Below are 27,641 nucleotides of genomic sequence, written 5' to 3' on the forward strand. Positions count from 1 at the left end.
CCAGACCAGGCGCTGATCACGTTAACACTTAAATAGCAAACACAATGGTATTTAGTTCTGAAGTGTTCACTTGGAAGCTATTCTGGTGTTTTTATCAGAACAGGTTTTATCCTCCATTGCCATTTTACTGATGGTACTAAATGCATTTTTCACTTGTCTTATCCTTTTAATGTTATTTTTTTTTCTTTTCTTGTTTTTTCATTTTAACTTTTGTTTACTTCTTCTGATTTATTGTATTGCAGTCCTAAAAAATGTTTTGTTCCTGTTTTAATCTGTTAAGCACTCTGTAAGTTTGTTTTCAAATGTTGTATTATTTATTTGTATTATTTATATATTTTCAGGCGACTCAATACCTTGAACAAGTGTGCCTCTATGAAACTTGACGTGAACCTTGCAAAAAAGAAAGTAAGTGAAAAGGATGCTGTTGTAGTCTTTGATTTCAAAGTGGAGTTTTGTCTAACAATTGCAACACTATATGCTATATGCAGTTTTTTTAAAAAGACCCTTCCCAAGAAAATGTATATATTCATAAAAAATGAATTATTCAAAAGGGAATAAATTTCCGCCGGCACAATGGGTGCTTTGACTATTCTGAAATATAGCACACTGTATGTATCTATGCGTGTTTGTTGGGTTTTGTAACCCTCACAAACTGTCAATGCCCTTGAATGAAATTACATTTTCTTAAAAGATTGCCATAAATTGTGCACATACTTCCTGCACCAACACAACTATTATGCTGAGGTCTAGGTTTGATCCCTTTTAACCTAGATTCTGTGACATTTGAGATTGTACCATTGTTGTATTCATGCTATTGAGTGGGACTGCTTGTTATCTGTCCTCACTTTGGAATGTAGCCTGCTGGCTTATAGGAATGTTTTTTTCCTTCCTTGGTCTATTTATGGAACAGTCTTTTATTCAAAGGAATCATTTGTCTGCTGTTATATCACTGTTGGCCGATTGTATGTCATTGATTTTGAGCAGACTTATCCACGGCTATTTCCTGTGCATAGACAAGATTATTTGTGTGATGCTATACAGGCTGTACCTTGTAAACCAGCTGTTGTGGATTATTTTTTTCTGCAAAAATCTACAAATTATACAGCTGTAAAGTCATTTCATAATGTCAATTATTGTGTGTGCACCCATGATCTTTTTTTAATCTAAATGTATTTACTATGATTTTATTGGGTAGCTTTAATATTAATATTATTCATCGTTCATTACCACTAAGAAGACTCCAAATCCCAAATAAAATCCTTTAGTCCAAAGCCATTAATGTAGCATGATTTGTTTCCCCCCCCAGAGCGAAGACTCTGATGAAGAAGACCTGTTTGCTATCAGTGACAAATGGACTTTCGAGTTGAGCAGCCGGCGTTGGTCCAGGCTACAGGACATTGACTGTCTGCTGGGAAACCACGGAGAGGGTCAGCACTCCAGGGACGGCGTGCCTCTGAGAACCACCACCAGTAGCGAGAGTGTCCTCACGGACCTCTCGGAGCCGGAGATCTCGTCTCTGCACAGTGAGAGCAGCGGGGGCAGCGGCCACAGGGGCCTCAGCGCGGAGGACTCTGACTGCTCCAACCGCACCGGCTCCGATTCTGCAGCAATGCCCGACTCCACTTCTCTCACAATGCCTCACATCCACAAAGAAATTGCTCACTACAGCTCTTTGCCCGATAAGCACGGCAAGACAAGCCGCATCCGTGCCAAAGACTTCCTGAAGCGCATGGAGACACTGCGCTCCCGCGGAACTCTGGGAAAGGGCCGCAAGCCGCTGGTCATCAGCTCTCCAGTGCTTCAGCACGAGGCCAAGGCACTGAAGACCTTGCAGTGTGTCGAGATCATGAATGAAGATAATGGACCTCCAGGAATAGCGCCCAACAAAGCTCTGCCGTCCCAGTCCGGTAGTGAGGGCAGCAGCCATTCCAGCGGCAGCGCCGTCAGCACCCCCAGCCTGAAAGAGCGCAAGCCCCACAGGGCGGACTACAAGCGCAGCGGCATGTATTTGGAGGACATAGACGTCTTCTCGAGCGCCCCAGTGAATGAAGTCGCAGAACAAAACCGCCAGAATGATTTCTGCTCCTACGAAGACCTGGTGGTCCACATTCCGAAAGACCACAAGCCAGGAACCTTCCCCAAAGCCCTGTCCATAGAGAGCCTCTCCCCAACCAACGGGGCCTCTATGGACTGGCACACAGGCAGCATGCACCTGAACTCACCGCTGACTCCTTGTAGGAAGGAATCCAGGCCCGTCACGCAGTGCTGCTCCAGAGGCAGCCGCGTCAGTGTGTATGATAACGTGCCCGGGTCGCATCTGTATGCCAGCACCGGGGACCTGATAGACCTGGAGAAGGAGGACCTGTTCCCACACTTGGATGATATCTTGCTGCATGTCAATGGTCTGCAGCAGATAGTTGACCGATGGTCCAAGAATGTGTTGCCCGTCAGTGAAGGGTTGGCGAAAGTGGACGGCGAGATGGAACATACAGTAGGCCTTCAGTCTGCAAGTCAGATCACACTGGACTTTGAGGGAAATTCTGTAAGCCATTCAGAAGGCCAGACCAAACCCAGTTATGTGTACGGAGACAGAGAATCACTTGCGGACACCGAATCCACAATCCTCAGGGAGAGGAGGGACTCTGGAGTAGGTGCTTCACTCACAAGACCTAATCGGTAAGACTCATGGAATGCTATTGAAAGCACTGAAACTCGAGTTAAAAGTGTTCTCTGAACAAAAAGAAAATGAGACATGTATATTGTTTGCTCATTCGTCTTTTGTGGCATTAGGTTACGATGGCCGAGCTTTCAGATATCTAATCGCCTCAGTCACTCGGTGGCATCACTGCAGATCACCAACCAGTCAGCGGGCCAGCTGAGCTTGTTACAGAGGTTTTCTCTGCTGCGCCTTACTGCAACCATGGAGAAGTACTCGATGTCCAACAAGCATGGATGGATCTGGTAAGTCTATTTTTACCTTCCACTGAAGATGTGGTTCATGATTATTAACATATTTTCTTCAAAGGTGAAAGCTTGTTTTGTATATTTGATACAGATATTGTATGTATATCAAACAGTATTTGCTTATTATATTAGTACAGTTACTGTTTGTGCTGTAGGCTATGAATAGCCCTTAATATATTACTGCATGTAGAGCATCTTGTCACAGATGTTGTGTCGATGTCTCTCCTAGGTCGGTGCCAAAGTTTATGAAGAGAATGAAGGTACCAGACTATAAGGACAAAAATGTGTTCGGCGTGCCTCTGATCGTGCATGTGCAGCGTTCTGGACAGCCGCTGCCCCTCGGCCTGCAACAGGCCCTGCGGTACCTGAGGAGCCAGTGTCTTGACCAGGTCAGCCACAGTATGCACACTCAGGTTGCATTTGACTTGTATATTTACATGTGAAGAAATTAATGGGTGGGTTTGTCCAATGTTATGACATCATGTTTCAAAGAACATTGATTAATAGTGTTGTAATATATATATATATATATATGGGGGAATTGCCATACAGTGTAGATGTACACATTGCTGCAAGCTGTCCTGTTAATAATAGAACACTCCTGTTTTACTTTCAGGTGGGTCTCTTTCGTAAATCAGGGGTAAAGTCTCGAATTCAAGCTCTCAGGCAGATGAATGAGAATTCTCCAGACAATGTCAACTATGAGGACCAGTCCGCCTATGATGTGGCTGACATGGTGAAGCAGTTCTTCAGGGACCTACCTGAGCCTCTGCTCACCAGCAAGCTGGGGGAGACCTTCCTCCATATCTACCAATGTAAGGACGTGGGTTTTTGCATGTCTTTTGGCCCATGGCAGGTTTTAATTCTATTGTCCACCTTGGTTTTGTTTTAAAGAACTGGCATGGCACTTAACCTCCCACCTGCATGCGGCAGCTTGATGATAAAACCCAAGTAAACTACCTTTTGAGAGTGCATGATTGCTTTTCTGAGTAAATAATAGAAATCATCACTCTGATATCTGCAGATGTGCCCAAGGACCAAAGGTTGCAGGCTGTCCAGGCAGCCATCATGCTGATGTCAGATGAAAACCGAGAGGTGCTGCAGACGTTGCTCTGTTTCCTCAGCGATGTCACTTCCTCCGTGGAAGAGAACCAGATGACACCCATGAACATCGCTGTGTGCCTGGCCCCCTCCCTCTTTCACCTCAACATACTCAAGAAAGACAATCTCTCGCCAAGGTACTTTGTTTTCCTGTCTTGTGATAGTTTTCCTGTGAATTTGGGGAAACAACGTTGCCCAATATTAGTTAATGAGCAAGCCGTGCATGCTCATCCAATTATTCCTGCATGATTAGCTCCCCGTCATAAGGATGGACATAAAATGGGTTACAGAGTTTTCTCAGCCCTCGGGGGTAAAATAGACGACTCTCTTTCTGGGCCACCTTTTGAAAGGACCTAGCATAAAGCTCAGTGTTTTACGAGTTCATGCTGTGTACAAACAAAGCTGAGCTCTCTAATTTAGCATGTTGAAATTGTTGCTAAAGGGATGAAAGGGGTTTCCTGCAGAGTGGAGGAAGGGTTTATAGACTTTGTTTTGTGGAGACATTAACCCAGGGAATCCACTGGCATAATATATTTTCTCTCGCCAACAATCCCTAGGGCCATGCAGAAGAAGTATGCTACTGGCAGACCAGACCAGAAGGATCTGAATGAAAACTTGGCAGCAACACAGGGTCTTGCTCATATGATTATAGAGTGCAACCGTCTCTTTGAGGTAAGAGAACCTGTTGTTGAGACGATGCAAGGATTTCAATCATGGATCCACTTTCCTCCCCTCTGTGTGAAGTTGCTGTCAATCTTATTTCATTCTATTTTACACCCATTAGATCCCTCATGAGATGGTTACTCAGTCGCGTAATTCATACGTGGAGGCTGACTTGCATGCACCGACAATTGAAGAGCTGTGCAAGCATCTGGAGGATGGCGATGGAACCTACCAAACTCACATGGAGGAGAGACTTCAGAGCCAAGTCAAAGAGGCCCGGGATAGGTCCAAATACTGGGTGGCCTGCAGCAGCTCTGATGACACAGAGCTCTACTACAAGAAGGTTGGTGTTCCTCCTTAGATTTTGGAAATAGTTTGAAAATAAACACAATGTCCCTTATCAACTCCTAAGATCAAATACCAAAACATAATGATCATCATTGTGATGACCAAAGCTTGAACACTCGAAAATAGATTTTGGTTTCAGATCTGTAGGTTAACTTTATGGTTTTTGTGTGGCCAATTCAGGTGGGTGATGGAAATCCTTTGAGACGCTGGCGAGTGTCCGTGGAGGTGGAAGCCCCGCCGTCAGTAGTGTTGAACCGTGTGCTACGAGAGCGTCACCTGTGGGATGTGGACCTGCTGCAGTGGAAAGTTTGTGAGACCCTGGACAAGCAGACAGAGGTGTTTCAGTATGTCCTCAATCGCATGCCCCCTCATCCCAGCAGGGACTTTGTAGTACTGAGGTGAGTGGGGATAAAAGACCATACTAACCGACATTTAGCCACATGGTCTTTTCTATTAGGGCGCATACTCAAGTCTCTTTCTGTTTATTCCAGATCATGGAGGACCGACTTGCCCAAAGGTGCCTGCTCCCTGGTTTCTGTATCTATAGAGCATGAGGATTGTCCTCCTGTTGGAGGGGTACGAGCCATAGTTTTGGAGTCCAACTACTTGCTGGAGCCCTGCGGCTCAGGAAAGTCCAGACTGACTCACATCTGCAGAGTGGACATGAAGTAAGTCCCACAAACATTTGAATGGAACACGTTTTTCATCAACTCTTTGAACATATTTTGCATTTTTAATATCATTAATATGCCTGTAAAATATAGTTTACTAAATGTACCGTTTTGCTTTCAGAGGAAGGACTCCGGACTGGTACAACAAAGCCTTTGGTCACCTTTGTGCTGCAGAAGCTGCCCGGATACGCAACTCCTTTCAGCCACTAATCACAGACGGCCCAGAGACCAAAATCTGAAACTGTGTCTGCTCAGCCTTGACATCAAGATTGAGCCTTTGAGTCATTGCTAACAGGCAGACACAAAGCATAGACATGACCCCGGAACTAAAGCACAGTTTGAAACGTTTTTCTTTTTTTTTCCTGGGTAGAAATGCTCTGAATACTATTTTGAGCTCCTCTGTACTTGCACAATGACAAAAGAGGACATCTTCTAGGTGCTGAGCATAATTACTCACCGGAAAATGAATCATCCTGCCGATGTTCTTTTGCCATATTATTCTATTTACCATGATGTTGCTAAACCTGTACGTTATAATTATTATCTTTAATGATATTCTATTACTGTTACTTTAATCTACAATGTCAAGGACATTCATGGTTTTAAACGCTTCTGGGAAGCATGTTCATGTTATTCATTTTCAGATTTAAAGCTAAAATATTATGTAGACTATTTATATATATATATGTGTGTGTGTGTGTGCGTGAATATACTGTACATCCAAATAAGATGTATATATTGTATATATGTGAAGGGATAAATAGTACATATGTTAATATCCTATATGTTGATTATTTCAGTGTCTACCCTTCCGCGATACAAGTGGCACAAAATTGTAAGCTGGTTTTACTTTGCTCCAGTATTTCCATCTTGGAATGGGTGTCATTTTATTCAACTTTGAGCTCCCATGGTTGTGAAAAGAATGACTTAAGGTTTGACTTCGTCATACCTGCTTAAGGGTACTGGATTATGCTATGTTACGTACAGGCGATATACTTTTTTAATAAAATTATAAAAATGATCCAATTTTTGTACGCATTGATTCTTCATCTCTTTGCAACATCAAAAAGACAAAACAGGACATTTTTAAGAAACCTGTGAAGGGGTGGTGAGGATCCTCCCGTACACTGCTGTGGTTGTTTGTTGCAGGTGCTGTTTGGAGGGACAAGCCCCACTTGAGCAGGTTTGATTATTTCCTTCCTTACGTCCTTTACTTGGCAGCATCGTTATGTTGAGGAAAGAATATCTTTCATTTCATGGCAATGTTCTTTTTGCTGCCATTCTGTTACTTGCAATAGACTGCCAAACACACTTACACACACACTTAACGACTGACAACTTCCAGCTACCCTTTGGGTTGTTTGCATGTTGTATTCTTTGCTTTATGGAAAAGCCAGCTCGCTCTTTTTGCCGTTTAGTCACAGTCTCCGAGCTGAGCTGTAACGTGGTCTAAACCCTGTTTAACCTGTTATTTATTAAACAGTGATGCTTTTGTGAACATGCTTAAATTCCACAATCATGTTGATTTAGGACTACTAGCTTGCACGAACACATGAACACTGTTCCGCCTCTGCTGGACATTTAAAGAAAGAATACGGGACTGCAGTACAAATGGATAATGGACTCTCATTGAGGTTGCACCTCATTTTTAATGGAGACATAGTTGTTAAAAAAAGATATTGACTGTGATGAGTTTGGTTGGGCCTTTCCTTACGAATTGGGATTAACACATAAACCTGGTTGATTGTCAAATCTGTCCACTAGATGGCCCCTTCTCATCAGCAGAATACACCTCTGGACCCATTTTATATTTTTTCTAGATGTTTTGGATAGGTTGTCAGACATATACAAAAATAGATAAATCAGAATACAGTGAGAAACATGAAAATTGTTCCAGGTTATTAGGTCTGGATGTGCTCTTCTGATTCGGTTCCCTAATATGCTCATAGTGTGTGAATGGCACAAACAAAATCATACCCCTCCATTGACCTGAAGACCTCAGAGTCACTTGCTGATCCAAAGACAGGACTCCGAATAAAAGAGAGAATAGAAGATAAGGCCGCAGTGAGAGTTAGTATAACGACCCTCCCACGTCACAGGTGGGTTTGTGTTTTTGATTGTTGTTGCAGGTGCTGATTGGAGTGTCTTTCGCTGGATGAGCACAAGATCTTCTCCATTCAGAAACCGGGGTTTGTTGGCTGAGAGGAAGACCTGCTGTCTCTAGCAGGACATTGCGGCTGTGCTGTTCTGGGCTCGCTACCATACATTGTTTGTTTTGTCAACAATAAACTTGTCCCTTCGAGCAGCTCTCTTGTTTGTCTCCCTGTTTTGTGGCCGTCTCTGAGCCGGGCTGTGACAAAAGCAACATCACAAGATAATAATAGATGTATTTTTATAGCAGCAAAGCTAAAAAGTGCTTAATAGTGAGACTGAGTGATGCAAGCTCACCTGATTGTTGTCAAGGTGTCTGCGTCAGTCTCTTTTATATAATTATGGAAACCTGAAGGCTTTTTTGGTCATTCCTGTTTGTTATTGCATACTGTAACTTTTTCCCCATAAGGCTTAAGGAACATTTCAATTGGCCACGAGTGAGATACTGGAGAAGCCACTCATGATGGTTATCTCAAAAACATTACAGACAAAAGGCAGTAAAATCCCAGTACAAATTGTTTTGTCTCGTAAATCCCCAAACTATGCTTGTAATTACGGTTCAATGTGATGTGTCAACAAGCAGAACCTGATAACTCATCCGAATCATTGGGAGAAATATTGACCTAGAGAATTAATCTCACTCTACTATTCACGCAACCCATGTTCCTCATTGACAAAGTGGAACTCAAACTGTACTAAAACTAGAACACATTGATGTGAAGAGAGGGAGACATTGTGGTACAAATACGATGATAATAACAACGTTCTGAATGTCTCAGTGTATTCAGAGAGGTATCCTTATAAGAAACCTTTTAGAATTAAAGCAATAGCCAATACCATTAAAACGTCATATCTTATAATGTAAGACAAATCAAGCATAGAGCGTCACCTAAGCAACAAATAACATTAATATCTACTTTTTTTGTGCCTGCTGGGGAACCAAAATTAAGTAAGGTCATGATTCGTGTTATTTGATTCACATGCTCATTTCAAGCACAGCCAAATTATACGATTTATTATTTTGGAAAAACAATTTTTTATTAAGCAATTTTTCTATTAGTATTTCCCAATTAAACAGCATAATTTATTCCTACGGGTATGAGCAACATGGGGGTATAAAGTAAAGTGCTATGCAGGTAACTTCCGGCTGTCATTTGGGGCGGGGGGGGGCGGTGTTACCTCACACCTGCTCGGTTCACCTGCCAATCGAACTGAGCTCTCTGGCTCCATCGCTGCAGCCAGCGCACGCGTGGTGAGCGGGGCCGCGGGCAGGGGGCGGCAACGCGGCAACGCCGGCGGCACAGACGCGCGAGACACGCATTAAAGAAAGCTGTCCCGTACACACTGCTAGTCGGTCTACTTAGCTGGCACCGACAACACATTGGACTCTCGTGTTTGGGCTTTTGTTTTCGCGAGTATTCTCTCACCTGTCATGCCTTTTTTTTTTCTTTTTTCTTTTTTTGACGCTCCAGAGCAGTGAATGGGAACACTGAGAGGTGAAAGCGTGTAATTATTCCGAGTCCGAAGCCGCCCGGTTCTGGCGGAAAGGACAAGCGAGAGACCGGTGACGATGCCGGGCTCGACGTCTCTCTCGGAGCGACGACCCGCTTCCGGTCAGCGGCAACTTGCGGCTGCGGGCTCCTCTGCCGCCGGTGAGCCGCTGACGATGATGTCGTCCGGCTCAGGTTCAATGGTTTTCCCGGCTGGGATTATCAACCCATCGGTCCCGATCCGGAATATTAAAATGAAATTTGCCGTTGTCATCGGACTGATCGAGGTTGGCGAGGTTAACAACCGGGACATCGTTGAAACGGTGCTGAATTTGGTAAGTAAACGTGTGTCCCCTTTACCATTCTGTGACTTGGTGATAATTGCTGTATCCCTAATCCAGAGCAACAATACTGGACATAATTGACATATTGTACAATTATTTCAGACTGTGCATAATTATTATCAATTGTTCTCACGACTGATGTACGTGAACATTTTCTGGCAATAAACATTTAAAAGTCACACGTGCACACTGACAAAGGTGGTGTGAGGGAGGAGGGAAAAAGGCAGTGGGGAAGTTTTTTTGAGTTGTACAAAGTTTACGCCTCTCATATATGATGAGACACACGGGTGTGGATGACGTCAGTTGAGGGGGAAAGTGCACCTGCTGGGATTTAAGGCTTTGATTTTAGGATCCCCATAACATGGCATGATTTTCTGGGTGTAGTCCCGGGAACCCGGGAATAGCAGCATCCATCATGAGAGTGCTTGATCGTCTGCCAGTGTTTGATGATAATTTGTCCATTTCTACCTCTCAGCATGCGTGTCATATACAACAAGTATTCTTGCTGGACCTTTTACCAACTAAAGTAGGAGTATGTGTGAACATGATGGTCATCACACTCTTCCCTGAGTCACATTGACTCCACATGTGTGTGCCGTCTAAAGATATGCTTTCCCACCACCTTTCAAAACAAGCGTGCAGAGTGTGTGAGCGGATGGTATCGTCGGCAGCAGACTAAAATGCAGAGATTGTAGAGCCAGCGCACACCTTTTGCCTTGACCATCTGCAGGGATACCACACTAAAGAGCCTGTGCGCAATAGCTGGCCTCCCCTTGTTGGAACACCAGAGATTAATTACAACCTGTTCTGGCACAACAGAAATCCACTCCATGGAGCAAGACAAATTGTAGCCTTTGGCATGTTGGAAGACAAGAGCTGTACTGTGCAATAGCTGGAGTCACTGACACCTCGCTCCCACTCCCAGCGCTGTGCTACAGGCATGGGAAATGTGCACAAGGAATACACCCACCCCCCCCTCTCCCGTTTCCTATGCTTACATACGTTTCCTACACACAGATCAGTGTTGTCTCTTAGATTTGTCTTAGATTCAGATTTTTTGCCGTAACTTGCCCGAAATTTTAGAGATTGGACATCAGGCGTGTCCTCAGATTTATGAAAGGTGAATCTCAATTGAATCAGACACCCTCCAGATAAAACCACAGTCTCTCTTGTGTTTCTCTTCAGGGTTTTCCAAAAACATTAGAAGCAGGTGTCCGTATACTGTGGAAAGTTTGCCTGTTTGCCTGTTTGTCTTCGGGTTAACATGCATAGATTTTATTCTTAGATCATCCACTAAATAACATTCTCTCTTTGGCTCGCAATTTCTTCCAAATCACTTCAAATTTGTTTTTGACTTACTCTGTAAGTGATATTGGATAGCGTAACCGAGTTGTACTATTAAGAGTTTGGATCATCAAAATGTTTTCTAAGGTGTGAAACACCGCGTTTCTATGTTTTTTCAGTTGGACCATCAGCTGCACACAGTATAAGACCAGAGCCGCCACAATATCTGACCACATAATGCAACATTTGTCTCGTGTTCAGATGTGCAATTTAGAGTCCCCCCTCCCCTTTGCAAGCTGGCAGCTGACCCGCTGCTGTCTCAAAATGAGAAAATAGAATTGGGCATTTCTTTTCTCACTAATTATCTTTTGGTATGAATCTTTCAATGAACGTCTCTGACAAAAGAGAAAATCACTTTACTCAACCGCCCTCGTCTTCATGATCAAAGTCAAGAATGATCTGAAGGATAATGGAAAAAGTTGTGAATAGAAGAAAGTTTGACCTATGAAAGGAAAAAAGGCTTTCACATCTGCATCTTGATCCTGACATGTGGGAGCACCAGCCTTCTATCCTGACATGTGGGAGCACCAGCCTTCTATCCTGACATGTGGGAGCACCAGCCTTCTGCTGTCAGTATCTGGCTGATGTTTATGCAAAGGAAACACTGTAGGAATCCCAGCTGTCATGTCCGGTCCGTTATCACAAAGCTTATTTCAGCTTCCTTTATGTGAGTCTCCACGTTTATTGTACTCCACGTTTATTGATACCAGTTGCGTGGAGTCCTCATGGTTAAAATGTTGTAAAAAAACATGGTTGAAAAAACCCCCCATAAAGATCAGACAGAGCCCTGACAACATAATCAACTTATCCACTGTCCATTTCTTTTCTCATGCTCCACATATTTGACCCAATCCGTCAAAATACAGTTCGACAAAGGAAATGCTGCTGCACTTAGCGGATCATGTCATCTATTTGCTGTGTGTCTCAAGGGGCTGTGTAAAGAAAAAAAGGAAGCTTGAAATGAGTCTGGGTACTGGACAGGCAAAAACAACAACAAGGGAAAAGACATTGTACTACAGTAGTGGATTGATACATTTCCATGCATATGATAAATGGGCTGTACTTGTATAGCGCTTTTCTAGTCTTCCGACCACTCAAAGCGCTTTAGCAATAGATGACATCATTCACCCATTCATACACTAATGACAGGACCTATCCTACGCAGTGGCACCTGCCTATCAGTAACTAACATCCACACACTGTAGTCGCAGCTAAAGGAGCAACGCTGGGTTAAGTGTCTTGCCCAAGGACACATCGACATGCGGGTTAGCCGGGCCTGGGATCAAACCACCAACCCTCTGATTGGAGGACGACCCTGCTCCCCACTCAACCACAGTCGCTTCATATGAAAAACAGTCAAGAGCCACTGGGACAAAGAAAAGCTGCCACCAAGGTCTTTTATGCCCGGGGGAAGTGATTGAATAGAAAGATTGCGAATGGATTTTTACTTTATTGGCATGCTTCACGTTGCAGGCCCAAAGCTCCGTGTCTACAATTTGCCAAAAATGTTTTTACTAAAAACGTGTTACGGTAGTATTTTACTGACAGTTTAAATTACTCTTCCTATTTCCCATCTTTGTCAGTGACTGTTGTACGGTCATTCCTATACAGACAGCCCACTTATTGCTTATTTGATGTGACTTGCTTGCCTCGATATGAAATACTTCCATTGAAAAATGTACAGATTCCCAGTATTGGAGGACATCTCTAAAACTTGGAACTTTGGAAATACTTGTCCATGCATTCATCTCCAGTAGAATACTGTACTGTAACGGTGCGTTGACAGTGTGGTCACCAGTCAATCAGACAGCTGCAGCTGATTCTGAACCCTAAAGCTGGAGTTGAGAATTGTTTTCATATTCCAGAGGTACCCAACTACCGAACCAATTGGTAACGGGCCACAGCACCGAAAGAAAAAAAAATATATTTTGAAAATCAACCCTAATTACGTGCGCTCGTCCCTCTTGACATATTTCCCATGCCCATTTAGTCTTTTCCCACGTTTGCATTCTACTATTTCAATTCTATAACTGCACTGCAACTTTCATTCAATTTTGTAGCTTGTTAATGTTTTTGCTCATTTGCTATTAATTGTTTTAAAATGTTAATATCTTTTGTAGAATGTAAATTTTTTTAATGGTTTTATTTGAAGCACTTTGAATTTGAATTGGTATCGAAAATGTCTATACAACTAATCTTGCCTTGCTTTTTAGTGGTGCTGTTCAAAGGTAAAACCAGATGTTAACATATTGATGCAGGTGGCGTTTGAGTATATGTAATCATCATAAATATGTGCATTTTCTGCTCTGATTGTTGCATCTGTCTAGAAAACAGACATAACCACGGTGGCTTTTTGCAGAAAAATAGCTCTTCCTCCAATGACATGGGTTTAGAACACAGTGCAGGCGCAGCGTGTGTTTAGACTACTACTTTGCTCATTTGGGGAACCTGGTCCCCTCATGTGGCTGTTGCTACAATTATTGCTTTTGCTCTTTGTAAACACATATTGAATGTCATGTCGTTTGCTTCCCTTCAGATGAAGTTGCTTATAGCGTCTCAAAATGTTCTTCCAAGTTGTTCACTAATTTCCAGCACTGCTCTCCAAGGCCGTTGATTCACTTTATCTTGTAATGACAAAGTGGTTGATTTATATAATAGATGAACTATGCTTGGTTAGAAAGCGCTTCAGTTCAGTATTCAATACAAGCTCTGCAACGTTGACAAGTTGTTTCTGGAAAGTAAGGCAGGATCAGGAAGTCTTTAAATAAGAGGCAAATTTCAACACTGTTGTTATTCACCTTCCTGACCCTTAGGCGGTCACGCCATCACATTAGTGAAAAGATTCAATCACTTTCTTAACTTTTTCTTTGTTAAGGTCAAGATAACTGCGAAAACATTCAGTCAGTAGTTAAGACCATCAGACATTTTCAACCCATCAGATGTGGTCGATTTTGGATCACCCTGCTTGTTGGCCTAAGTTCTACCTTCAACAACAAAAAGTGCAAATCGTTACCACTCAATGGAAAAATAGTCTGTCCTTCTTTGATTTAGAATTTACTGAACAATAATTTATTGAAATTTATTCACTTTAGTATTTGTTTTAGTCTTTTCTGTTTTACTACTTTTAAATTTTTTTTCAGATTTGCCAAGTCAAATCTACGTGGGGGCGTAGTAGTCGTGGTGAACGAGTAGTACCGGTAACCAAACTGAGCAACAGCGCTGCGGGCCGTCAGCGCAAGACGAATCGATATTATAAAAACAAAAGAGCCTCTCGTCTGTCTGAAGCAAGGGAACTGTCATTTCATGCATTCTTCGTCATTACCTTACTGGGTGACTTACACTGATTGGCGTTTGCCCAAGTTGCTTTTAAATGAAATTTAAGGTGTCCGTTAATACGCAACGCTAGCTAATTGACACTACCAAGTTTTCCGTTAGCTCCCCTGGTCGACGTGTTTTGAATGGCAGGCGATGATGCACTGCCTTGGCGATCGACCGGTCCTGCAAATCTTATACATTGAAAACAGAGTTTATTGGGTTTGTAAAGATTTTATTCAATAAAGAACGAATTGAAAATCAAAGATGCTTTAAATTAATTAACTTTTGTGTCCTAGTTTTGAATGAAAATCATTTAAACGACACAACGCAACCTTTGCTGTCAGAGGGTCAATCGGTGCATCTGAAAATGCATTACCGATTCTTGTGTGTGCCGCTGAGATACTTTCAGTTATGGTTGGCCTTCTCTATAAGCATCCCTCTGCTGCGGTTCTGCCAGTTGCACAGTTTAGTCAATCTTGGATCAATATAACTCTTTAACTACTAGTACAGTTTAGCAAATGTCAAAAAAAAAATTCTATCTCACTGTCGAAACATTACCTCATGGTACCTTTTTGCTGCAGTGCAGACAAATTGCCTGTGTGTGTGTGACATTACCATCAAACATACACAATCAAGTCACACTGTATTTTCCTTGGAGAAACATTCCAAAGGTTCTGGATTTAATCAGACATATTAATTGATGATAAACATAGTTAATTCTAAAAAAGAATTGACATCCAAAAGAAGTCTTAGTTATTGATTTGATCCTTGATTTATGGTTATTCCATCCCTTAACTCTTCTTAAGTCCTTCTGCAATGTCCTTAAGTATTAATCTATGCTACTGAGACATAGTTTGTCAATGAAACATTATTTACGTACATAGATCAATTAAGGCTAACTTAAATGTACTTTCGATTGGATCCAATATGATACATGCAAGCATCACTGTTGTAAAGTCTTTGTTCAGGCCTTTCCTATTCTCCAGTTTGAACCACATGAACCCTATAGAACGCTAGCAGTATGCTTCCATAGTCAAATTTATTCTCTACCAAGCATCCAATTTCTGCCAAGAACAGTTTCCTCTGATCCCACACCACGATAATCTTCCCAGGAATGGGGCGGAAAATTGAAATTCTGATTTTATGCAGATTTGTTTGTTTTAAAAGTAATTTATCTGAACAGTTGATTGGTTCAAGAACCCTGCTGATGCACATTTTCTTGCCCTAGACCAAGGACAGAATAAACTGCATTGTCAATATTTTGTGTGTAATGCATCTGTAAATGTTTTTTCTAAGTGCTGTTGTTTCTAATTTCCACTACACCTCTGTAGGTTCTTAAAAAATACTCTTGATGCGCTTTGTTCATCTTATTTGTTATGATTCATGATTCAAAAATATATTTGATATGCCTTTATTTATGTTTTATTGAGAAACGTTGATTTTTTTGTTGTTGTGTATAAGTTTTCTCTCATACTCACCACTCATGCTAATTATGCAGAGACTCCTTTGCAAATGAAAACAAATATGTATTCTATCTTATTCTGTTTACTGTTCATTGTTTGTATTGTTGCCAAAATAGAATTTGACGCATTTCTGGAAGTCTGCCTTCTCTAGACAACACAGATGGGGGGCCCTTGGGGTTTTTATTGATAATCAACAGCGAGTGCCCTCGGGAAAAGCTGTAGATGGGTCAAACGACTGCACAAAGGCCATGGCTGCATCCCCTCTTCCATTCTCCCCTCGGCCTTACTCTTTGGCTGCTACGCTGAGCCTTCTCACTTACTCATGCAGCCTTACCCCGGAGAGATGCTGACGCTATATTACTTGGCTGCTGCTTGCGTTTGCGTCAAGGTGAATTCTGGGATGCATCCTGCAGCACAGGAAGGTCATGTTTAGGAGGGGGACAACTGACAACTGGTTGTTGTGGCCGACCCCGCCTTTTAGGATTTCATTGAAACCAATGTTTTGCTGTACTATGGTATAATGTGTGCAAGATCCTGTTGAGGCAGTGAGATAGCAGAAAGATTGCTACACCCTCACACACATGCACTGAGCTGAGGGTTGTTTGTTTGTGACCTTACTCAGTTTTGTTCCCCCAAAAATACATAGGCATTGAGTTCAGAGTGAACTAATAGAAATTTAATGCAACTTCTTTTGAAAGTATGTTTTTACGAATTTATGTATTTAACCATGTATTCGACAAGATAAAGGCCTATTTAGATATCAAAGGTTATTTTATTTCTGGCTCAGCTACTTCAATGTATTTTATGAAGTATGTCACTGTTCCTTTTAAAGGATGTTTGATTGTACTTTGGCTGTTATATTTTATACTATTACAAAATATATTTTAAAAACAAAACTTGACTTAAGTTGCAGGCTTCCCACAACACATGTCAGCATTACTTATAATAGTGGTCGGTTACTGGGCTGTTGTTACCCAGACCTGTTAACAGCCTGGGACAAGTAGGTTGGATCACGACATGAATACTCAGTGCTAATGTGCTTCTCTTCCAACAGGAACAAGGTCCCTTTGCACACAAGCTCATTTCAATTGGGATGAACTGCATATCTCGTCAGGCAAATATGCAAAGTCATATTGCTGGTTGCAGCAATGACATCCACTTACTGTAGCAAAGTGTCCTCACAGTGTACAGGTTCAGAAAAAGCTTAGATGACTTGAAAAGTAGATCAAGTGGTGGTGCAAATATGATCCATTGGCCGGATCCTGACATTATTACATGATGGAGTACAGCTCAGAGATGGAAAACTGTGTATAATTTCTTTGCTATCGGAATTTATAAATGAAAGCCAGGTAACGTGTCCTGTAATGTTAGAACGTGTTTCTTGTATTGGTTGTAGTCCAGCTTGAAACCAAACTTCTGATCGACACATAGCAAATTAATCTGAAAGCAGTCAGCGGTGGAATTGGGACTCAATGTGTGAGTGATTTGATGTTTGTGTTGAGGAATTATTTGCTGAGAAATCATGAAATTCAACAAATGGATTTAGAAGTACAAAAAGTAAATATACAGATTATTTGTTTTTAATAACAGCAGCTTTCTCCCTCCCTTTCGCACCAGTGAATTCTCATTAAAAGCACATCATTTCATGACATTTTTCAGATCCCTTTTAGTCTTTTGAACCAAGGATGTGATTACAAATTGCATTGCCTTTAAAAGTAAGTATAGCATGAGGAGTATAGGTATAAGAAATATATATATATATATATATATATATATATATATATACTTCAATACATATTCACTGTCTGTCACAACAGTGTCTTCTAAATACAGATTTTGTCTTTGTACAAGCAATATCTCTTTCCATCTCATCTCTGGTGACAAAACACACACAAGAAAGGAAAGGACCCACTTTATTTTTGTAGCGGCAGAAGGCATCTGAAGTCCATATTACAGTGACAGATTTATACTTCTCTGTTGCACATGAGCCAGTAGGCAGTTAATGATGTGTGCTGTGAATACAAATTCCTACATCATGCCCGACAAGGCTGTCATTGTCAATGGGGTAGTTCTGTTTTGAATGTGTAATGTTCTCCTGTAAACTTCATCTCCTTTGGTGTTGAAGTGCTGCAGCACCGTGGCCTGCAGTGTGCTGCCGTGTGATGGCTGAGGGCGCTGCATCCATCCCGCCTCACTGATTTTTGCAGTCATGTTAAGGCTTTGCTTTTGAGACCGGTTAGTATAATCAATCTCCTAGATGTTTGTATTTATTGCTTGAGTAAAGCTGGGATGTTTCCATTTCCTGCTGATATTGAAGCATGAAGGGCTCTGTAAGAGCTAGATCACACCCTGATTTAATGTAGCTGAAGTAAGAATGAATGATGGGGCTCTTAGTGAGAGTTAGGGGTTTGGATTACAATTAATACTAACGGATCAGCGTAATGAACAGAGACACCCTCCTATTTTATGGCTCATTATCCTTCCTGCCAAATTAAACTGGATGTCTTCATAATTAGTCACATGGACATACTTTTTCTATACTGTTTGTCTGTTTTTCCATCTGGTTGAAGCAGTAACTTTGTAAAAACATTGTCATGGACTCCCACCAGTTTGCTCTTGATCATTTGTAGTAGGTATGTCGTCTCAAATGTAACATCAGTTCAGCATCACTTGCCATAAAAGTGTCACCATATATTCATTAAACTAATGGACACCTATATGATGTTCTATTTCCCAAGTCTAATTGAAAGAATTTGAAACGGAAGGTTCTCCTCCTTCTCCTATTAGGTCAGGTCATCTATGAGCTCCTGTAGCGTATAGATACAGGGATACATGGCCAGGGTTAAATATATTATATTTCTGGTTTAAATTCAACAAGATAAACATTAACTACATTTTACACACAACTAATATGTGACACCATGAAACTTCCCCAGTTGATTACTTGCTTTTTTGGCATAAACATTATAAAATGTATGCTTAAATATCCAATCACATTGGATAAAACTAGGTTACAAATGACTGTTTAATTACTTTACATATTCAAGTCTAAGGCATTACTGCATTAATCAGTGTGTATTTTGTGTTTTATTCTTTCCACTAAGAAACCATGTTATACGAGCAAAGTAAAGTTTCCCTAGCGTGTCTCCCCTTAACATGATAGACAACAACAGTGGATGCGTCTAACTGCTTCATACTGCCTTGCACATTTCTTTTGTAGTTTTGGGGATGCAATTCACTCTGTGTGTGTTATACACATTGGCATGTTGAGGCCAAATTTCAAGCATAGGCTATGCTAAATGTGTGTCACTGGCTAATGCTCTTAGTTGTGAGAGTTGGCCTGCTTTGAAAGGAACATCTGGCTGGAGAGCCTCTGTGTGGCTCAGCAGTCTCAAGCAGAGAAGGATTACTGCTGTGGCATTTGGTTTAAGATGATTCAGCCAGGAATTAGATGGCCCATATGGAATTCAGCTCGGGACAGTGTGACAGTCTTTCTCTTGTTAGTATGAATACAGAGTGTTAGGATGGTTAAAGGCTGTGATGATTGCTAAATCCCGGCATCGTGCTTATAAATGATAGTAAATGCTTTGATTATTGAGAACTTTATCCAGTATTCCCTGGCTTTGGGCAGAACATTCCCACTCTCGACACAGCTTTTATAGTTTGGGTATTCCTCAGCAGGATGGCCATACAGTGTGAAGATTTTTCAGTGCTGCCGGCTGTATTTTGATTTTATGTACCAGCATCTGCCCTGTCAGTCCCATCCCTCCCCTTTAGCAAAAGGGACAAAAATGCACAAAAAAATCAAAGTGAACAAAAGCAGTGAAAAATGAGAAGTACTGATCAATGAAAAAGGTGAACTGGATGTGAACTGGATTTATCACTGGCATTTATTATATTATTAGTGCCACCAAAAACAAATTTAAGACTGAGTAAAGCAGACTCGTAGGAAAGTGCATTGTAAACATATTAATCAGTGTGGCCTGGTGCTATACCGAAGAAGTTAAGTTCCCATAAGGTCTAGAATTCCAATCTACTGCACTTATATATCCATTAAAATTGATACACCAAGCAAGTCTCTCTATGAGTGCTCAAAGCTTCAATGGGGTCAGAGTTGTGCAGAGTTGTGCAGAACTGCTTCTTCAAGAGAGTGCCTCCGTAGCGAAGTTGAACTTTTATTTTTTTGAACTGGCATACTTTGTCCAAGAGAGCATACTGTCGTCAATATCGTCCTGACAAGCTTTCCTACACACCTTTTGTTTTCGTGGCGAGAATAGGTTTACCTTTCTATTTAGTTCATCACAGAAGTATTGTGATACCGTGGAAAGGCCGTCTTAAACATACTGGTTTTGAATCACACCAGGGCCATAATTGCCTTCAATGGGTGTGCAAGGTCTAAATCAAAACATCAAGAATGATTACAACAAACTCCAACAGTTCTGTTTGCCAATCACACGCACAGTGTGACTGATAAATAAAGCATTGTCGGCAATCAATAAATAAGGCAGAGGTCTCTCTTTCCAGAATCCCTTGATACATTTTGTATTTTTTGAGCACATTTTGATCCCCCCTAACTCTCTTTTCTTTATCTAGAATGATGCTTCTTCAGTAGCGTATTATGCTGCCTGGCATGTTTATGACAGCTGCCTCTAAAGTTTGTGGATGGCTCGCAGCGATACCTCACAGAAGGGGCACATTGCCAAAAGCACGTCTCTATTGCCCTTGGATAGAAATCGCTGCATCAACACGCAGTGGGAGTAGATGGGGAATGGGGTGAAGAGAAGTTCAGGACAGCCTCGTGGGTGATGCAGTTCAAGAGAGGACAGCCGAGCTAAATCCATGTGGCGGCTGCAACAACAATATGTTCACACTGTAGGCGTTGATTAGATCGGGCCGCGTTTATCTTCACGTTAACCATAAGATATCCCCCTGCGGCTACAATGCAGGGATCATTGGTAATGTTTCCAATCAGCCGTGCAGCTCTGTCTATTGCTCATAGCTACAGGATGCTGTACGTAGATGGCCTAATTTATCCTCTGTTAGGAAGAGGGCACTCTAATGCTCTCCTTCCTGTATAAATTGGGCCCTTTTAAAGGTAAAGTCCCGAACATCATTCTGATATTGCATATAATAAAACATAGTTTTAGTTTTTCATGTGAGAAAAACGGCCGAAAACATTATTCACTTCAACAGCGTCAGAGAGCGACAGTTGATTTGGTGACTACTTGGACTATTTCTTTATCCTTCATCAGAGACTAATGACACAGAAAGACGCACATTAACATGCCCGGTGGTGTAATCGTGATGGCCTACATATGGGATATGGGCATATAATGTGTTTGTTTGGTTATTTGTAGAGATTATTGTTTCAATGACAATTAAGTTAATTAAAAGCATGGCTCTGTATCTAACACACAACACACATGCTACGTGTCCGCTCGCCAGCAAGCATTTTTCTCCTGGTCACTTACTCCACTCCAGATTTCTGTGATGTAACTGTAAAATCTTTCTCCAGTGAGGGACATTTTGGCTGGTTAAGTTTCCAATTTGCCAACTTGGCTGATCTTCCAAGATGTTAATTCCGTTCACTGAGTTAATATTTTCGAAACATCCTAAAATCGGGCCTTTTGGCAACCTCTGCATGGTGAGCAGCAACTTCGACGACTCCACACAGCTCCATGAACTGTTTGTCCCTGAAGTTGTCTGAAACCTGCCCTGAACCCAACTTTTTATATGGAATGCAGACTTAACTGCATTTTGACACTTAACAGTTCAGTTGTCTTTTCGTTTTTTAGGGGACTGAACGACTCAAGTCACACGGCCTGTGATTGTCCCTCTTGAACTTCTCATTCTTATCAGCTATACACATCTAATTTGACCTGTCGTCTTTCAATTTACCGTTAAGTTAACTTTTATTGTTTTTGATTTGGAATGCTTTTGTTATCTCGAATGATATGAAAACCCAAATATGACAATAAAACACATTTATTAGGAAAGCATAAAAACCACCTTGTTTAGTGCTTTTCTCATCCTCCGACTACTCATAGCGCGTTTACACACACTGATTACAGGGGCCACCACACAAGGTACCACCTGCCCATCACAACTATCCAATTGTCCATACCTATTTGTACACGGCAGGCACCACCCGCTGGGTTAAGTGTTTTGCCCCAAGGACACTTCAACATGGACTAGTGCCGAGCCTTTGATTGAAGGACGACCCTGCTCTACCACTAAGCCACAGTCGCCACTTTAAGGTTAATGTGATCCTTTGATATTTGCCATCGGCCTATACTAAGTCCAATCCCATATGATTTCTATTTAAATGGTGCAGCTTCCCTGGGCGCATTTCCTGTTTGTCTGATATATTAATGAAAACCGAAGCATAGTTCTCTCTTCACTCGTTTTTGCACAACGATACCAACAAAGTGAGGCAATTTGCGAGGATGTTGCCTCACTCGTTTGCTGAGTGCAGACACCGACTGCAGAGAGGACCCCATCCGGACAACAGCCAAGTTTGAATTTTGGCCCTCTTTCAAATTACTCTGAGAATGAACATTTAGTGACAGCTGATGTGACCCGCCTCCGCTGTTAATCATTTTAACAAGACCAAAGCACTGCCGGCTAAAACCGAGAAGCTGCTACTCGAACGTTGTTTAAACTGCTTTGTGCTATTTTTGTTCATCACTGTCTCAGGGTGAACTTAAATGTGATTACTTTAGTATGATGAAAAAAGTGCTGCATGGTCAAATTGCGCAGTGATTTTTAAACTGTATATGCTGTAAAATATCTACCATGAGAGTTGTGAGTTTTCAGCTCCATCTTTGCCAGTGAAGTCTTATTTGCTCATTCCCTCCAACAGCTGCCATTTCAGTCAGTGAGTGGGAATGATTTCCCCAGCAGTCAAGCGTGTTTCCAGTTTGGACCGGTGTTCTGTTGCTGGTTTCTGAGATTGAGTGAGACCTGTTATGTGGGGTCATCTCCAACTTGGCAGGTGAAACAGAAGAAAGTATCTGGTGAGTGAGGGAAAAATTGAGAAAGCAGAGGAGGAGAAAATATGTTCTACTCCTTGCACCCACGAGTATGCAATGCAACTCAGTCAGTGGGATTTGAGTACTTAGAATCAGAAACAGTCTGGCAGTAATTATTTTAATGTACATCAATTATCTAATGATTGTTATGCAATGTGTAATTTGACACACCCATCCTCGTCAGCATTAATAATGTCCTCTTCAGTATTTTTCAAAATTTAAATTTTTAGGTTTACTGGACTTTTGTAAATCAAAATATTGTCTACTGACGTATGCTCGGCTATCATATTTATCTGTATGTTTTCTATTAGACAGAGTAGCCATTTTGCTGTGCGTGGTTGGACCCCAGTGTGTTTCAATTTGTCACCTGCCGGTCCTGTATACGATTGATAATCATATTTTAAATCACACCTATATACACTACATGTTTCCATTTATTGACAGAAGTGCAGCGTTAGTAGTAGGTGTCACTCTGGGATTGTTTCTCAGTGTCATAATTGGTATGATTGAAACGTATTTGGTTATAATTTTGAAAATGTGTGATTATGATGTTAATTGCTTGCTTATTGGTGACAACACTGGGGCAAACACAGTCTCAGTTCACCTGTCTACCAAGTCTCCAGAATGACACTGGAGGCCCAAGACAGTCGGTCGCTGTCTTCATATTTGTTCTCAGTCGAGAGGAAGCTGATGCTTCCCGGGCCCGTCACTGATTCGGTGGTGCTGTGGACGGTGTGCCTGTGTGTCTGCGTTGAGCCGTGTGATTGCCATGTGTCAGAGAGCATGGCCAAGTCTCACCCAGGGCATCAGCGCATAGTCTAAGTCGCCCGAGTGACCACCATTCTGTACAATCCTCCCTTTCCTCTCCTCTCAGTCTTAAGAGCCTAGCAGGTATGATGAACGGAGTGTGATTGTGCTATTGTTCTCTATGCATTAGCACTAAGGTAGCAATGATTAGAGCTTATATGGTAAATGTTTGCTTCTTTCCTAATGCTCTTGTCTCATGCACATTTTGATGATAACAACCAACCACATTGTGTCTTCTAGAAGCACCACTTTGATCTGTAAATGTGTGATTAGAGTTTAAATTGCACATTTTCCCTTGATCAGGACTATTGTTTTTGTTGTCCTGTTGGATAACATGTTGACACGTTAGTTACTGAGATTCATTAATTTCTCTGGCTTAATATGATATATGATATGATAAGAACTTGAAATTCTGGCATGTTTTAACAGAAAGTCAAATGCAGTATTCACTCAGTCACTGATAGACATGTACAGCTTAGCTGTTTTAGCAATTATTTTTCTCCGGTTTCGGCCAAAATAACCATCACAGTACAACATCAATTGAATTAGATAATAGACGCGGTGTGTCGTAATAGAGACACACCACAGAATACATGAGTCAGTTTATTTCCACTCACTGTGGGGGAGTGTACGTTGTGCTTTTTAGTAGGTCCATCTGTACATGGGTTACCTTTTACATTTAAGAAAATTAGAATACTAAATAAATTAAATAATACAAATATTTAATCTTCAAACACTTCTATTCCATAGCACTGTAAGACTTTGTGTTGTTTATGTCTATTAGAAAAGAAAATACTTTAACACCACTTGCAGAGTTGGCCAAACTACAGTTAAACTAGTTAATTATGGAAACTCAATATTTGCTTTTGCATCCATGTCTGGAGGGAACTACTGTGTTTTGTGACAGATGATATAAAGGACGTCACGCCGTGGATGATCTCCACTGTTGGCGGCATAAGGTGGTGACTGCTGTCTCACAGCCATCTGGCTCCTCTGTCTGTCTAGACTCAGGTTGCTGCACCGTGTCCCCCTCCATCTATGATTGATACATACAGAAAAACCATATACTTATTTAAACAATACGGTACCAGAGCCTTTACTTTATTGTCAAATAATGTTACAGTTCTAGGGTGTTGTTAGGCCCGACAAGGTCCCCACAACGAGACCATACTGGGTTGGAACCTGCTTAGCGTCTTTCTGTGTGGTTTACATGTTCTACCCAAGCCTCTCGGTTACTCTGGCTTCCACCCACAGTCCAAAGACATGCGGCATAGGTCGATTGCCCGTTGGTGTGTGAACGTGGGATTGAATGATTGTGTGTCTCTATGTCAGCCCTGTGATTGACGGTCGACCAGCCTCCGGGTGTACCCTGTCCTTTGCTCCATGCTAGCCGGGATCGGACTTCCAACTGTGTAAGGATAAGCAGTATATGTGCATGTATAAGCAATAGGATTTATGTTAGCACATTGGAGGTACGTATCCTTTTAAATTTGAAAGAATTGGAAGGAAGTTCAAGGGAGTGCCTAGCCGGCTTAGATCAAATTCAGCGCACATATTCCACGTGGCATGAGAGGAGAATAAGACATGATGCCAGCAGCCATAGGTGAATCCTCATAAAGGAGCAGAGTTATTTCTTGTTGCTTTAAGTGCTAGTCAAGAATACAGGAACAGCTTCTCTGCCTGATTATCCATGTGTGCTAAAATATGCTGAGAAAAACTTTCAATGTTCATGCATGTGCTATAAGGCAGGTCTTTAACAATATTCCCTATGAGCAGTAACTCGAGCATATGGAGCCAGCGTGTGACGAGATTTGTCCTTTTTGTCTTGGGATAATGACCATGCACTTCCCAGTACTGACAAGCCTGACGGGTGGGACAGGCAGTAAGCAGTCAAGTAATTACCTTGCAGGACCGGAGGGGAGACATGGGGGCGGGGCGGCAGGACTCCGAGGTGAGGAGATCGGCCAAAGTCGACCTGCCCTTGAGGAGGTGACTGATTGTTGAAAGAGGGCAGCTGGTGCTTGACGAAAACATGTTGTGAGTCATGGGTTTTGAGGATAGTTACCCAGACTGACACATTTAATTTCATGTCATGCAGCATGTACTCATGCCTCTTTATATAACTCAAAGTTCTCCATTACAGTTATAAGAATATAATATATATATCAGTTTATTTATTAAACTGTGATGCTTCAAACAACACACACACACACACACACACACACACACACACACACACACACACACACAGAGAGAGAGAGAATTTTCTATAGTCTACATATTTATATTTTCAAATAATATTTTTCCTTCCATATTTTCTGCAGTGCATCGCAACAGATTCTCTGGATATTGTTGTTGTCCAATTATTACAGCTGCTGTGGTTTAACGTCACATGATGGAGGGCAATGAATTTAGAACAGCAGGGCCCTCCCCCTTACTCCCGCTATTTGGAGCAGAATGCCTTTGACGGTCCAATGAAACGGTTCTACCTGGACGGAGAGACAACATACTTTCCCACTTGAACTCTGCCTCAGCCCAATGTTGAATATGCAAAGCTGTCCGTCAATAGCTGCTACAGAGGCATTCATGATGATTGCTTGAGTACATATATCCACTAGCTATTAGTATCTTGACTCCAGTACATAATGATTTATAGATGGCCGGTGTCCTGACATATTCAATCCTGCCACCCTCCATGCTTTTCTCCACTGTTTGTCAGGCTGCTCAGATTTGAGCTCTGTTGGTTGGGCGTGTTTAGTTTCTACAGCAAATTGACTGATATTGTGGATGGTTGCATGCTGGTCACATTAAATGGGAGAAAGGAGAGGGGAATACAGGCGAGGATTGGTCCCCATGTGACGAGGTACAGGACATGTTTCCTTTTTATGAATTTTAACAAGGTAAATATTTTCTCTATTTAATTGATTTTACATATACCCAGTGGTTGCTAGATTCAATTTGTGATTTACTACCGGGTAGAGAGCTTCAAACTCAATACACAACACCAAGTATATTCTTGTGATTTTCTATTTAAAGAAAAAAAAGAATTAGTCCAAACCCAGAGCATAGTGTCAACACTGTGTGGACATTGAGCTACATTAAGTCCACCCGCAGAATTGAGACAAAACAGATGTTGAACTATATATTTTACATGTTTTAGTTCCTGTCTGTTTAACACTGTTGTTATGTAGACAACATGAGTGTATTTCTTTGTGTCATCTGAGGTTTGCCAATATAATCATGGCTCTTTGAAAGAGGGCAGTATGGCTCAATGCCAAGTGGTCGGTACATAGTGTGTGTGTGTCATTAGTGTTGTGGTCAGACCAAGGAATTGGGGGGGACTGCTGCAGTAAACACTGTGGAATGTCTCTACCACTTTCTTCCTCTCCTCTGCCTATTTCTGTGAACTGCATATTGATTTTTTTATTTTTTTTTACTTGAGGACATCTTGTCCGAGTCTCAGCGTGGTGGTACTTTTGATAATATGGAGTGTGATCCACTTCTCATCTTATGCATTTTATGACTTCTTAATGTCCACCTCAACCCTCTCTGCATTGCAGTGTACGTTTCTTAGCCCTATCGAGCAAGATATGTTTGTATCAGCAGTGGACCTTTTTAAACTCCTCCTCTCCTCTAATCCAGATGGAAAACCATCAGCACACATTTCTGGATGGATGCATACACATCCAGAGAGTATATGTTTTTTGACAGCAGTATTCTGCTGGAGGAAACTGTGCACACTGATAACAAAACCCCTCGGCTGTTAGCTACATCCAGTGTATATGCAACGCAATGTGTTTCTGAAACGTGAGCTTATTTCATCCAAATTATATCTCAAGGTCAATACCAGCTCACAACTGTTGCTCCATATCCTATGTGCTTAATTAAATGGGACTTGGGAGAGTAGCTTGGTTGATACTTGAGTGTTCGAGATGGACAGACGTTTTTG

General features: G+C 41.7%; 2 protein-coding genes across 7 annotated transcripts in view; both read left to right on the plus strand.

Moving 5' to 3' along the window:
- The window catches only part of stard13b (StAR related lipid transfer domain containing 13b), a 52,772-nt gene extending 46,004 nt beyond the window's left edge, over positions 1-6,768 (plus strand). For all 6 annotated transcript variants that reach the window (XM_037469332.2, XM_037469351.2, XM_037469343.2 and 3 more), the window contains 11 exons: positions 342-405; positions 1,307-2,676; positions 2,791-2,961; positions 3,194-3,353; positions 3,581-3,779; positions 3,989-4,202; positions 4,623-4,737; positions 4,850-5,071; positions 5,257-5,474; positions 5,568-5,744; positions 5,869-6,768. In XM_037469332.2, the coding sequence (XP_037325229.2) occupies positions 342-405; positions 1,307-2,676; positions 2,791-2,961; positions 3,194-3,353; positions 3,581-3,779; positions 3,989-4,202; positions 4,623-4,737; positions 4,850-5,071; positions 5,257-5,474; positions 5,568-5,744; positions 5,869-5,986 (3,028 nt within the window). In that variant the 3' untranslated portion in view covers positions 5,987-6,768. The remainder of the gene's footprint in view (positions 1-341; positions 406-1,306; positions 2,677-2,790; positions 2,962-3,193; positions 3,354-3,580; positions 3,780-3,988; positions 4,203-4,622; positions 4,738-4,849; positions 5,072-5,256; positions 5,475-5,567; positions 5,745-5,868) is intronic.
- Positions 6,769-9,092: 2,324 nt separating this feature from the next.
- The window catches only part of nbeab (neurobeachin b), a 171,721-nt gene continuing 153,172 nt past the window's right edge, over positions 9,093-27,641 (plus strand). Inside the window, exon 1 of the mRNA XM_037469312.2 lies at positions 9,093-9,723. Coding sequence (XP_037325209.2) covers positions 9,469-9,723 — 255 coding nt within the window. The 5' untranslated portion in view covers positions 9,093-9,468. The remainder of the gene's footprint in view (positions 9,724-27,641) is intronic.

The sequence above is a fragment of the Pungitius pungitius genome, chromosome 3, assembly GCF_949316345.1.
Source record: "Pungitius pungitius chromosome 3, fPunPun2.1, whole genome shotgun sequence".
Lineage (NCBI taxonomy): Eukaryota > Metazoa > Chordata > Actinopteri > Perciformes > Gasterosteidae > Pungitius > Pungitius pungitius.